Source organism: Branchiostoma belcheri, unplaced genomic scaffold, assembly GCF_001625305.1.
Source record: "Branchiostoma belcheri isolate BF01 breed outbred unplaced genomic scaffold, Haploidv18h27 scaffold98, whole genome shotgun sequence".
NCBI classification, from domain to species: domain Eukaryota; kingdom Metazoa; phylum Chordata; class Leptocardii; order Amphioxiformes; family Branchiostomatidae; genus Branchiostoma; species Branchiostoma belcheri.
In genome coordinates this window covers 13,317-27,673 of record NW_017804664.1, presented here as the reverse complement: position 1 = coordinate 27,673, position 14,357 = coordinate 13,317, and the positions used below count along the sequence as shown (strand labels likewise).

Here is a 14,357-nt window from a genome sequence, read left to right as displayed (position 1 = left end):
GGAGAATTAGTGTGGGTTAGGGGGTACATGTAGGATATGAGTGTGTTAGTATATTACCTGTGTGTGTCTCCAGGTGAACCTGGTAGTGGGGGAGGGCAGCTCACTCGGCCTGATGATCCGCGGAGGGAAAGAGTTTGACCTTGGGATCTACATCACAGGGGTCGACCCCTACTCCGTGGCAGAAGAGGCAGGACTGAAGGTCAGACCAGTTTCTTAGAATCCTCTGTGTGTGGTTCACTAATAGATCTTTGATGTTGTACACAACAGTATTTGCACGCAAGCAGAATTTATTTGGTCTCTTCTACTACGATACTGTTGTCCTGTTTAGAAACACAGGCTAGACTTACACACCACGGCCGTTTGACTACTTTTCTGTAACCCGAGTGGGAGACCAGATCCTGGACATGAACATGAATGTTTCTCAAGAACGCAGTTGGGAGACCAGACTGACCATTTCCTTTCCTGTAACATAGGTGTGAGACCAGACTCACCTTTGCTTCCTTCTAACGCAGGTGGGAGACCAGATCCTGGATGTGAACAGCATGAACTTCCTCAGCATCTCCCACAACGAGGCGGTCCGCATCCTGAGTATGTCCATTTCTTTTTCAGAATCTGTAATGCAGGTGGGAGACCAGATCCTGGATGTGAACAGTGTGAACTTCCTGAGTATTTCCCATGACGAGGCTGTCCACACCCTGAAGACGTTCATTTCCTTTCCTGTAACGTAGGTGTGAGACCAGACTCACCTTTCCTTCCCATGAACGCAGGTGGGAGACCAGATCCTGGATGTGAACAGTGTGAACTTCCTCAGCATCTCCCACGACGAGGCGGTCCGCATCCTGAAGACGTCCATTTCCTTTTATGTAACGCAGGTGTGAGACCAGACTCACCATTTCCTTCTATGTAACACAGGTGGGAGACCAGATCCTGGATGTGAACAGCGTGAACTTTCTCAGCATCTCCCACGACGACGCGGTCCGCATCCTGAAGACGTCCAAACACATGATGATGACCATCAAGGACGTCGGGCGGCTTCCGTACGCCCGCACGACCTACGACCGCACCCAGTGGCTCATGGGAGACCAGCTGTCACAGCATCAGGTCGCTGTCTTCAAGGACAAGTAGGTCAAACTCTTCCCAAGGTCAAGTTCAGATGTTTTATGACTTGCTCAATGAGCAGAATCTGGTTGGAGGGTCTATACAGTTAGCTTATTAATAAGCAACATCTATCTGCCCACAAACCGTGTTTCTCTGTTTCCCGCACGCTGCCATCAGGAAAAAGTCAGAGGCCGAGGAACCGGCAAATTCTGAGTACGATGCTGACAGGTGGGTCAGAGGTCATGGGTCGAAGGTCACAGACCAAATCTCTTGTTGCAAATGAGTAAAATATTCATCAGTTACCATCCTATCTTTCACTGTTACCTTGAAGAGTCAGCAGGAGTAAACTGTTAAGATTTGCTGTCCTATAAAACAGTGCTGTCTGATTGGATAGCAGAACAGCTGACTTTCCCAAGGTCAGGAGCCTGGTGTCAAGGTCATACCTAACCCAAACATGGTGAAGCATGCTTGTTGAGTGTTGAACATCTGACTTGGAGGTTTATTTAGCAATTCTGCATCATGATTTCTTGTCAGCTATGAGAGCATTTTTTCTCACATTCAGTGCATTTCCAGAACATTGCAGATTACTGTTTTCTAACTTAGTCTGATGTTTTGCAGTAAGAGAAGTTTGACCTTTCACCTTTCCCCTCTGTCCCCTCAGCAGCTCCGCAGCCAACAGCACCCTGCCCAGACGGAGGAAGGACACAGAGGTAGGTCACAGGGCAAAGGTCACAGGGCAAAGGTCTTAGGGCAAAGGGCTTAGGGAAAAAGTCAAAGGACGAGTGCAGAAGAACCAGCCGTGATTTCAGCACCAAGGAGAAACATTAAAGTCTCCATCACAGAAACTGCTGAGTAATGTTACATAAAACTGAGAAAAAAGACTTTTGGCCATTTTCCTTAGCAGCTGGATATTACTGTGCATAAACATTTTTCAGTGTTTCCAAAGACTTAGCATGGCCAGGGTAGCACAGTTCACACGGGGAGGAGAGGGGACACACTTTGTGCACCGATCAGCTACTAAGTAGTCATCACCAGTAGTTACCTGTATCACCACTAACACCACTAACTCACCAAGGCCTTTATAACTGCTCTCACCAGCACCAGGGTGTATGCATCACACAAAATACACAGGAAAAACTGAATTTGAAGCCAGACTTTCTAATATCGGGAAGAAATGATCAAACAGACCTGAGGCATGTTAAAGGCACTTTGCTCCACTATTGTCACTACAGAAAAGTATTGAGACAGTAAAGCATAACCTAACAACTTTACTCTGCACCAGCAGTTCTCACCAACTCCTGTCACAGATATTAACCTTCTCCCTGCTGCCTAACCTGGTAGCCAGTACAAAACAGCTGCCTTAGCAGGCTGAAGATTAGTTTGAAGCTCAGACTGCCTGCTGTAACCGTTACTAACGATAACTCACAGCTTTTAACACTAATTAATGTTTTCTAACACACACGGCAGAGCAAAAATCGTATTTGGGAGCAGCTTAGGACATCAGTAATCGGCCTGTTCTCTAAACCCAAGCGAGCGTCCGTTGCCGGGGGCGATGGCCCCGTTGCCAGGGGCGATGACCCGTCTGTGCGTAATAAGGACACAGATGTCGAACAGGTATAGTCGCTTCTTGCACGCAGGTCAAAGGTCAGAAACCAGCTTCTTGCACGCAGATGCTGGTTCTGCTAGTCAAGTGACCGTCATACCCTGGAAGCCCAAGGTTTCCCTGTCCATCAGTCACAGCTTTCGCTTGCCTTCTATCATATCCAGAACCATGCTTATCTTAAGTTCTATGTCTGAATGGGTTAGGGTAAAAGGATCAGGCACGGTTCTGGATAGTCTCTATTGTATCCAGAACTGTTCGTATCTAGCTCTATGCCTGAATGGGTTAGGGTTAGGATCAGGCTCAGTTCTGGATAATTTCTATGTGTTCAAGAACATGAACTCCAGGTCCAGGTATACGTGTGGACTATCCAGAACTGTGCCTGTTTTGGACAAGCATGGTTCTGGATACAACAATTGCTTTGTTCTGCAGTAACATTGTTTACTGCAGCTCACATACGAAATGTTGGATCCAGGGCAGAAGCTTTAAAATTTGTTTTGTAAAATAAATACTTTACAAGACAGGTGTAGCCTTGTGCTTCTGGGTTATGTAAGACTTTCCTCTGGACCAAGCTGGGGGTGCATGGCAACTCAGTTGACACTGGTGTGGGTGATGGTGGGGTGTGTGTGTGGGTGTGTGTGTGTGTGGGGGGGGTGCTTCTGTTTAACACACTCCCAGGTGCTTCTGGTGTCACCTTTCTGGTGTCTTCTCACAAAGATGAGTGTTAGGGTCAGGTGCAGTTACCATTATCAACTGCACGGGGCTGCTGTTTTCTCTGATTGCACTTTTATTCTGGGTTTAACAATTGTTCAATGTTCACAATTCCTTTTTCATTTCCGAGATTAATACTGATAAAACATCAGTGCCTTCGATTGTATTAGCATATTATTGACATGAATGATATGAACAAAGATCTACTCATTTTGAAGTGATCATCTTGTTACATAGAAATGTAATAATCATGCATGATAACTGGTCAACATTTTAATGTATGCAAAGAAGGCCAAATGCATAGGAGACCATCTGATTTCACTGCTATGAATACAAAAAGAATAAAATATAACCAATACGTACTTTAAAGCAAAGAACAGTTACAAAATGTAGTCACTGTAACAACCATCAGTTTTTGTTTTTAGCATGATCTAACAGCATGGATGGTACATTGTACTTGCTCATGCTGAAAACTTGCAAATTCCTGGTATATAGTCAATGATAACTTGTGTCTGCATGGTCTCACCTCAGAGTTTGGTCTAATGAAAACTTGGTCTCACCTCAGAGTTTAGTCTGATTCAAAGTTCTTACCTGAACCGTTGGTCTCCCCTCAGAGTTCTTACCTGAAATGTTGGTCTCCCCTCAGAGTTCTTACCTGAACCGTTGGTCTCCCCTCAGAGTTCTTACCTGAACCGTTGGTCTCCCCTCAGAGTTCTTACCTGAAATGTTGGTCTCCCCTCAGAGTTCTTACCTGAACCGTTGGTCTCCCCTCAGAGTTCTTACCTGAACCGTTGGTCTCCCCTCAGAGTTCTTACCTGAACCGTTGGTCTCCCCTCAGAGTTCTTACCTGAACCGTTGGTCTCCCCTCAGAGTTCTTACCTGAACCGTTGGTCTCCCCTCAGAGTTCTTACCTGAACCGTTGGTCTCCCCTCAGAGTTCTTACCTAAACTGTTGGTCTCCCCCCAGAGTTCTGTGTTCTCCAGGGGCATGGCGCCGGGGTCGCAGGTCATGCTGGCGAGCTCGTCCACGAGCGTGAGCCACGCGCGGCGGATGATCGAGGAACAGGCGCGCTCGCTGCTCTCCGACAACGAGAGGGGCACCATGGGATACTACCTGAACGAGTACGAGCGGGGAAACATCGACGTGGACGCCCTGGTGATGGCACTGTTCGAGCTGCTCAACACACACTCCAAGGTAGGGGTCAGGGTTCACAGTTCTCCCTACTGTCTGAAGTCCGAGCCGTGGTCACCCCGCGGGACATCGACAGATTCGACACACTGGTGACCCACGTATAACCCACGTATAACCCATGTATAACCCATGTATAACAGATGTATGACCCATGTTGTTACAGTTCTCGCTGCTGTCGGAGGTTCGAGCCGTGGTCGCCCCGCGGGACATCGACAGATTCGATACGCTGGTCCTGAAGCAGGAGGTCGAGTCCATGAAGGGCGCGCGACCCTCAGACTCCGGCTTCTCTCCCGACCGACAGTCCGAAAACTCGCTCAGCAGTACCATCTCCAGTACCAACAGTGTCAGGACCTCCAGTTCTGCTAGGGTAAGTACCACCTACAGTACCCACAGTACCACTACAGTAAGTACCATTTCCAGTACCAACAGTGTCAGGACTTCCAGTTCTGCTAGGGTAGGTACCATCTCTAGTACCACTCTCTGGCTCTTTCCATCCTGTCGGACGGTCTATTGACAACTCCACTAAAGTACCATCCTATGTATGACCTTTGTGTGACCCTTATGTGACCTTTTTGTGACCCTTGTATGACCCTTGTGTGACCTTTTTTGTGACCCTTGTGTGATCCATGTAATGACCTTGCTTGCTCCTGATGTCTGGTCAGGTGACCTCTATACAAGGTTCACTTTACAATAAGAGTAAGATATAATACAGTAAAGCTTTCATGAGGCACCAACTTTAGTCTATGAGTGGTCATGCTTAGCATTATGATCTAACAGTGACCAACAACTGTCAGTACATACACGCTTATAATAAAGTCTATTCTAATATCCAATGTCTTAGACTGGCAGGCCCACAAAGTTTTATCCTTAAAGACTAGACTGAATCCCCTCCAAAGGTTTAGTCTCAAAATTGTCCCCTAAATACCCATGAAAATTTATTTGTACAATTGATAGAGTTCCTCTAATCATAAAAGAACAAACACCAAAAACTACTAATTCCTTATATGGTGTGTTTCTGCAGGATTCCCAGAACGAGGCAGGGTCGCGACCTATCACCCCCCCTCAGGTCCCTAATGAACTCCCACCTAATGTCAAGGTAGAACAACAACCTCTCACCTTTAACCCCGGCACAGAACATTTTTAGATAAAGCTTCTGACCTTTAAACCCACCACAGTAAAAATATTGCCTCTGACCTTTAACCCTACATCACAGATGAAATAATATCATTAGATACTGCCTCTGACCTTTAACCCCACCTCAAGCCTTGGGTCCCTGTCAATCATCATGATTATCAAACAAACAGTACCCTTGTGTGCTAGTCAGAACTTAATTACTTTGACCTTTTGTGTTAGTTGACCTGTGACTTGTTATTAATTATTATTTGAACTGTGACCCACACAGTGTGACCTACAGCATTACATGACTTTCAACCTGCAGTTGTAGTTGACCTGTGACTTGTAGAATTAAATGACCTTTGACCAGCACTTTTAGTTGACCTGTGACCTGTCTTAGTTGACCCCTGACCTGTGTTGACCCCTGACCTGCAACATGAGTTGACCTTTGCTGTCTGTGTTGCAGCTAAAGCACGACGGTGAGGGTTCTGTGGAAGTTTTGATCGACCACATCAACGACGACACACAGGGTCTGCCTGACTTCAACCTGGTACGCAAACGCTTCTCAACCCTTTTCAGTAGTTACGGTAATAACCTCTAATACTATGGTAACAATTCTCAACTGTTGTGTCTTCAGCACCTGTAGTAACAATGGTAAGGACTCAACCTTGTACGCTTCTGTCTTCCTTCTCCTCAATTAATTTGTTGTAACATTAAGGCAGAGATTAGAAAAGTTTGCATTCTGCTTGGGATAGTGTAATATTCAACACTTGAATTTTAGTATTATTGTCATAGATGATGTTGATCATTTCATAATTTAGTGAAGATCAGACTGAATTTGAACTCTACTGACAAATGACTCATTGTGATTTATGTACAAACTGTCCTGGTAAAGATTTCTCTTATTCTCCTAAACCCCATCCCCCCCTGCAGGATGACTACTTGGATGAGTCCGTTGGCCCGGAGATCTCCATGGAGATCCCGACGCCCGAGGAGTTTGAGCCGCCGCCGCCCCCCTCCCACGCCCCCCTCCCCGGCCGGACGGCAGGCAGAAGGTCCAGGCAGAGGTGCACTTTAACGGGGCAGCAGCCGGAAAGGTGGGAACATGGGGGTTTGTTAGGGGCTCGTTAGGGGTTTGTTAGGGGTTCATTAGGGGTTCGTTAGCTCTCACGCCCCCCCTCCCGGCCAGACTAGCCGGCAGAAGGTCCAGGCAGAGGTGCACTTTAACGGGGCAGCAGCCGGAAAGGTGGGGACATGGGTGCTCGTTAGGGGTTTGTTTGGGGTTCATTAGGGGCTCGTTAGGGGCTTGTTAGCTCCCACGCTCCCCCTCCCCGGCCGGACGGCAGGCAGAAGGTTCAGGCAGAGGTGCACTTTAACGGGGCGGCCGCCGGAAAGGTGGGTTTGTTTATTTCGCATAACTAGGTAAACCACGTTTTTAGGCATAACACAAACGTTGTAAAGTACAAGCTGCATGAGACTGGATTGTAAGATTTGAACCACTCACACCGGGGCTGCAGCTGGAAAGGTTGTTGTTATGTTAAACTTCACAGGAGGAAAACATGTTGTTTTCTTTCTTGTTTTTTTAGGATAACCAGTCCTGATGTTTGTGTTGACATGTTTGTTTGTTAACATAGTGCTCTGATGTTTGTTTGTTTGTTTGTTTGTTTGTTGACAGAGTGCGCTGATGTTTGTTTGTTCGTTTGTTTGTTTGTTGACAGAGTGCTCTGAAGCCCGGTAAGGACCTGGCACAGCAGTCTAGTGTCAGTGAGGACAGTGGAGTTGACTTGACGCTCAACAGTAACTCTGGCAGCAAGGAAAGGTGAGTTCAGCTTGTCGCACTCAAAATACCTCTTTTTACAGACTGTTCCATTCTGGCTTCCTGGGGAGGGATTATAATCGTATCCAGAACCTAGTTCTATGCCTGAAAGGGTTCGGGTTAGGATCAGGCACGGTTCTGGATAATCTCTGTGTTTTCAAGAGCGCACTATATTTGCCCCAGGTACGGCCCTGGGTGCGCGTGGGCCATCCAAGCACACATTTACAAGCGGCTCCCCTGGAATATAGAATGGAACAGTTTTAGAAATCAGTTTCCCTGTAGTTGCAGTTTCCTCCCCTTGTCTGCAAACACCGACCCTTCCCCTGAATTGTAGACCACAGAAATTAAAGTATCCGTCTCATCCAGATCCATCAATGTAGAAGAAAAAGAATCTTGTCCTCTTCATGACAGAAAAGCAAAAATCCCTCCCTGTGGTTTCTCCCCTCAACTGTAAACACCAACCTTTCCCCTGAACTGTAGACCACAGAAGTAAGTTTGTGTCGCATCCCTAATGTACAAGAAAAAGAAGAAAAATCATGACCAAAAAGCAAAAAACGCTGTGGTTTCTCCCCTGTGCGGCTAAAAGGACGAGACTCGGCCGTCTGGCCCAATGTTGGTCTCGGGTCTGGTCGGGCCTGACGGAAAAATTCCTCCTGTGAGTACCTGTGTGTCAGGTCTCTAACCGCAGTTCAATGGTCTCTAACCGCAGTTCCACTGTACCTGTGTGTCAGGTCTCTAACCGCAGTTTACAGGTCTCTAACCGCAGTTCCACTGTACCTGTGTGTCAGGTCTCTAACCGCAGTTTACTGGTCTCTAACCGCAGTTCCACTACCTGTGTGTCAGGTCTCTAACCGCAGTTCAATGGTCTCTAACCGCAGTTCCTCTGTACTCATGTGTCAGGTCTTTAAAAGCAGTTGCCTGGTCTCTAACAGCAGTTCACAGGTCTCTAACAGCAGTTCACTGGTCTATAACCGCACTTCCTCTGTACCTGTGTGTCAGGTCTCTGACTGCAGTTCAGTGGTCTCTAATCGCAGTTCACTGGTCTCTAACCGCAGTTCACTGGTCTCTAACAGCAGTTCAGTGGTCTCTAACCGCAGTTCACTGGTCTCTAACCGCAGTTCACTGGTCTCTAACAGCAGTTCTCTGGTCTCTAACAGCAGTTCACTGGTCTCTAACAGAAGTTCCTCTGTGAGCTCCAATATGTCAGGTCTCTAACAGATGTTCATTGGTCTCTCACAGATGTTTGTCTGTCAATTTCAGTTGACCCTGTGTTCCCTAAGGTCTCTGACGGATGTTTAAAAGATGTTTCCCTGTATTTTCACTTGTGTGTACTATAAAAGGGCCCCTGAAAATCTTCGATGAGAAGTAAGGTCTCTAATAGACGTTTGTGGGTTGAAACTGTACTGCATGCTTTAAGGTCTCTCACGGACGTTCATCCCCAAGTGCCTCAGTATCCAACATTGACACCAGGTTCTGTTACTTTGACGATAACTCACTGATAAAAGATTCCAGGAGACCTCCAATAGAACCCCACAAGACTAAATATAAAAGGCTTAAATTTTGCCTCATACCTCATTGTACGTATTTGTTATTATCATTATATATATTAACATTAAATAGAAGAGTTTACTATAATTAGTTCTTAACACAACCCTCCTTCATATTGTCAGTGGTAGCTCCTTGTATCTCCCCACACCCACATGTAACAATGTTGAGACTATCTCTACCTCGCCACACCCACATGTAACAATGTAGCATTATGTCTGTACCTCGCCACACCCACATGTAACAATGTAGCAACATGTCTGTACCTCGCCACACCCACATGTAACAATGTAGCAACATGTCTGTACCTCGCCACACCCACATGTTGTTCAGATTGAGACATGTCTGCCACATGTACCTCGCCACACCCACATGTAACAATGTTGAGACATGTCTGTACCTCGCCACACCCACATGTAACAATGTAGCGATGTGTGCTCCATGTTTCCCCATGCGATGCGTTTGGTTAACTGGATGCTTTTTTGTTTTGCATGTTCTGCTTGGTGCTTGCTCCTCCCTGTGTGAATGCAGCAAGAAGAAGAGGTAAATGTGTCGCCTCACTTCTCCGCCCCCTAAACTCCTGTGTGAGACCTCCCCTTGATAATGCATGCCTTCAGTAAACTCCGGTGTGAGACCTCCCCTTCATAATGCATGCCTTCGGTAAACTCCGGTGTTAGACCTCCCCTTGATAACGCATGCCTTCAGTAAACTCCGGTGTGAGACCTCCCATTGATAATGCATGCCTTCAATAAACTCCGGTGTGAGATCTCCCCTTGATAATGCATGCCTTCAGTAAACTCTGGTGTGAGACCTCCCCTTGATAATGCATGCCTTCAGTAAACTCCGGTGTGAGACCTCCCCTTGATAACGCATGCCTTCAGTAAACTCCGGTGTGAGACCTCCCCTTGATAATGCATGCCTTCAGTAAACTCTGGTGTGAGATCTCCCCTTGATGATGCATGCCTTCAGTAAACCCCCGTGTGAGACCTCCCCTTGGTAATGCATGCCGTCAGTAAACTCCGGTGTGAGTCCCCCTCACACATGCATGGCATGTCAACAGTAAACACACTTGTGAGATCATCATTTGTAACTCCTGTGTGAGACTTAACTGAATCAGTGTGGTTATACCATGTTAGCCACAAACTCATGTGTGATACCTCATTCCCAATGCATGATGTAACCCAATAACTCCCCTTCACCATCTCATGCATGTCATGCCAGTCTTAAGCTCCAGACATAATCTTTATCATCCATGCCAAGTCATTAACACATATGTGAGACCTCCTTTTACTAAATGTGTTGTGTCATGTCTAAACTCCTGTGTGAGACATATTAGTTCTAATATGCATGAGTGTGTCAGCAACAAATTTATGTTCCTTGTAAGTACCAATGTATTGGATTTTAACTCTGGCGAGTGACTTGTCACTAGTTCATGTCACTTCAGCCATTGTATGAGACCTACTTTTAAACTGTGTGAGACCTCCCTATGACTGATTTGCAAGTGAGATTGGCATTAAGCAACTGTCTATGCAATATTTAACTAATGCATGCAGCAAGCCGCAAGCCAACGCACTTCCATACAATAGTTATTTCAGCTCGTGTATTTTAGCTCTGATGTAAGAGATTAAAAGTTAACAGCTGCTGTTGGAGACTGTCATTCAAACTTGTGTGTGATTTGACTCCCGCATGAGACCAACAACATCAACTATTATCAGAACTGACAACCAAAAAATAACTTAGTGTGGCCTCATCCTGCTAATAACCCTCTTCCCCTGCGTGCCTACCTTTGTCCCCATCAGCGAAGTTTAAGGTCTCTCACAGACGTTCCCGGGTCTCTCACAGACGTTCCCACTAACCCTGTCTGCCCTTGTGTCCCCAGTGTCACCATATCACCTAACCCTGTCACCATCAGCGAGGTTAGGTCTCTCACAGACGTTCCTAGGTCTCTCACAGACGTTCCCGGGTCTCTCACAGACGTTCCCACTAACCCCGTCTGCCCTTGTGCCCCCAGTGTCACCATATCGCCTAACCCTGTCACCATCAGCGAAGTTCACGAAAACGCGTACGAGAGCGGGGAAGACTCTAATCTCCACAATGCCTCGTTCCTGACCGCTAACGAATCTCCCGACTCCTCCTTCCACTCTGCTGCCATGGAAACCCCACCCAGACTGACCAATGGCAGGGAGGCGCCAGACGCTGTGCCCAAATTTGGCAGATCGCCGTCGCAGATGACCAACGGGCTTCAGGAGGAAGACGTGAATCAGAAAAGACCCGAGGACGACAGACACAGCGACCTTCCAGACAGAGGTCAAGGGTCACCCACCCAGTGGAATGAGAGGGACAGAGGTCAGAGGTCGTCACCCCCAGTGAAGCCCCAGGAGCCGCCACCCCCGCCGCCCCGAATGGACATGGTCAACGGGACAGGAACTGCGAGGGGAGACAGTCCCGCGGAAACGATGGTGAGAGACCACGTTTGTTTGAATGTAGAAACTGTTGATTTCTGTCTTCTTACATCCGCCAGTTTCCAGTCCAGTGAAGTTGATTGATTGATTGATTGATTGATTGATTGATTGATTGATTGATTGATTGATTGATTGATTGATTGATTGATTGATTGATTGATTGATTGATTGATTGATTGATTGATTGATTGATTGATTGATCGATTGATTGCAGGTTTCCAGCCCCAGCGTGAACCACCCCTACCTAGTCACAGTGCCAAAAGTCGCCCCCACGCTGGGCATAGCGATCGAGGGCGGGGCCAACACCCGGCAACCGCTGCCCAGGATCATCACTATACAGGTGGGTCATATCATATACACCATTATAACAGGTGTGTAATGGTATGAAATAAAGACTAAGCTTTAACTTCCTCCACTAACTACAATTTAGAATTAGGACTTACCCCAAATGTTATAATGACTTGTACCAACACAGATACATGTAAACTTTCATGCTAGGTGTGCAATGTATTGTTGGTTGATGTGTTTTTGTTTGTTTTCCGTCCCCCAGCCTGGCGGCTCAGCTGACCAATCAGGGGCCCTGCAGGTAGGTCATGTGATCCTGGAGGTTGACGGCAAGTCTCTACAAGGCCTGGAGCACAAAGACGCCGCGCGGGCGATAGCGCAGGCCTTCCGAACCCCCGCCAAAGACTATGTGCAGTTCCTTGTCATGCTGCAGGACAAGTCATAGTAGTGGTCAGACCTGGTGAACCTGCCTGCAGTACCAATTGTAACATCCAGGGGCGGTGCTTCACAGTGCTGCAGGACAAGTCATAGTAGTGGTCAGACCTGGTGAACCTGCCTGCAGTACCAACTGTAGCTGCCAGGAGCGCTGTTCTCTACAGCTGCAGGACAAGTTACAGTAATGATCAACTAGGAGACCTGGTGCTGCAGCACTTCCAGTGGTTGGTGTTGGTATTGCAGGCAGGTTCATTAGGTCTCCAGCTGCAGTTGGTACTGCATAGTAAGCAGCGCCCCTGGCAGCTGCAGTTGGTACTGCATATTAAGCAGCGCCCCTGGCAGCTGCAGTTGGTACTGCAGGAAAGTGAGCAGCCCCCTGGCAGCTGCAGTTGGTACTGCAGCAATGTGAGCAGCCCCCTGGCAGCTGCAGTTGGTACTGCAACAAAGTGAGCAGCGCCCCTGGCAGCTACCATTAGTACTGCAGCAATGTGACCAGCTCCCCTGGCAGCTGCAGTTGGTACTGCAGGCAGGGGCACCACCTGTGACTAACTCATTGCGTACTGCTCAGCATGTCCAGAGTTTGGGCTGGAAACATTTCTGTTGTAAGAATCTGCCAGTCCAAAACCACCGTATACTGGAGCTACACCGGGCTTCCGACTCAACCTCAGTCAGTTATGCCCCTGCTGGCAAATGTGTTTGAATATTATTTTCTACTGAAGCAATGTCTGGACTCTAGTGATAAGTCAGTGTCTAGCTTAATTATTGGTACAGAAACACTGCCAAAATGGTCCCTTTTCAGTTACTAACTGAAGATTGAGGTGGTGTAAAAAACAGTATCAGTGGAGCAGCTAGTTGAAAACTAGACGATGACAAATCTTGTCAAGTTCAGGCAGTCAGTTACATTTCGTAAGTAACCTTGTCCAGGGGCTGACCTTGACCTCTGACCTGCACAGCTGACCTTGGACATGCTGGGTAGTGCCCTTTAACCTTTCTCTACATGTGACTCCGATGTATGCCATGTTTCTAAATACTAAATATTAGGATATAGGCTAGGCAAGATGTGGATATATATAAATATAAATATATATATATATCAGTGTACATATTAGATATAAGTTCATGCAATAGCAAAGACGCTTGCCCCCCTCCCGCTGCACTTAGAGCTTCTAAACCACACCAAGTTGTTTCTCTGGTTCTCAGATATTTCCAAGCGAAATTTGAGAAAGGAAAACTTAAAAACATACCATGTTCTCCTACAGAAACTGTGCACTATGTACTTAAGTGAGCAAAGACTCTCACTTCAGACTCTGTTGCAGTGATCTGATATTTTCTGCATAGTTACAAGAACCAGAGAAGTGATTTAGTGTGGCCCACCACGCAATACGTAAGGCTGCAATATCTGTGGCAAGCTGCATGCTGCACCTGGTGAGATATAATATGTACAATCATGGTCTATACAACACACGGTGAAATAATATATAAAATATAAAATCAACACACAACACACGGCGAGAGAAATATGTACATGGTGAACACAGAAATACCCCACTTAAATCTCTCCTGCACAGAGTTTTAGCCATTATCAGTCAGTTTCTAGAAACTGGTGGAAATGTTTTTGTTTTTTTCATTCTATAGGATGATTGCTGAAGTTTGTATCCCTATGCCAGTCAGGACATGGCCATACTTGTATCATAGTGATAGAAAGGAATTAAGAGGTCTTTTTTTTTATAGAATCTTTCTTAAGTTGCAAGAAACCGAAAGTAAAACTTAAGAACTTTCACTTGTTCCGTCCAAGTCCAAGTCTGCAGCTAAACCAGGAGAGCTGACTTAATTTTTTGATGGAGTCGAAGTTTGCATTTTTATATTTTGACAAAATTGATTTGAATGTATTTTATAACGTGTGTTGAGTATGTTTTAAAGAATAGGTAGGCAATTATTAAATGTGTGTTTTCTACTAGACTTTATAAAACCATGTGGAAAATTTCTTCCTTTTAGTTAGTTTTTAGAATTTACAATTACTTTCAGTGAAAAATGTGTTTTTCATTACTTTTTTAATATTGATAAGAAATATTAGGCAACGGGCAATCCTTCCACATGTGGC

At 46.3% G+C, this 14,357-nt stretch overlaps 1 protein-coding gene across 1 annotated transcript in view; it reads left to right on the top strand.

The window, feature by feature from the left end:
- Positions 1 to 14,257, top strand: part of LOC109461938 (whirlin-like) — a 27,197-nt gene extending 12,940 nt beyond the window's left edge. Inside the window, 15 exon segments of the mRNA XM_019758418.1 lie at positions 74 to 199; positions 913 to 1,121; positions 1,276 to 1,326; positions 1,760 to 1,808; positions 2,566 to 2,712; positions 4,376 to 4,603; positions 4,764 to 4,967; positions 5,622 to 5,696; positions 6,180 to 6,263; positions 6,647 to 6,810; positions 7,027 to 7,108; positions 7,432 to 7,532; positions 10,807 to 11,533; positions 11,751 to 11,876; positions 12,087 to 14,257. Coding sequence (XP_019613977.1) covers positions 74 to 199; positions 913 to 1,121; positions 1,276 to 1,326; positions 1,760 to 1,808; positions 2,566 to 2,712; positions 4,376 to 4,603; positions 4,764 to 4,967; positions 5,622 to 5,696; positions 6,180 to 6,263; positions 6,647 to 6,810; positions 7,027 to 7,108; positions 7,432 to 7,532; positions 10,807 to 11,533; positions 11,751 to 11,876; positions 12,087 to 12,266 — 2,553 coding nt within the window. The 3' untranslated portion in view covers positions 12,267 to 14,257.
- The last annotated feature ends 100 nt before the right edge of the window (positions 14,258 to 14,357 follow it).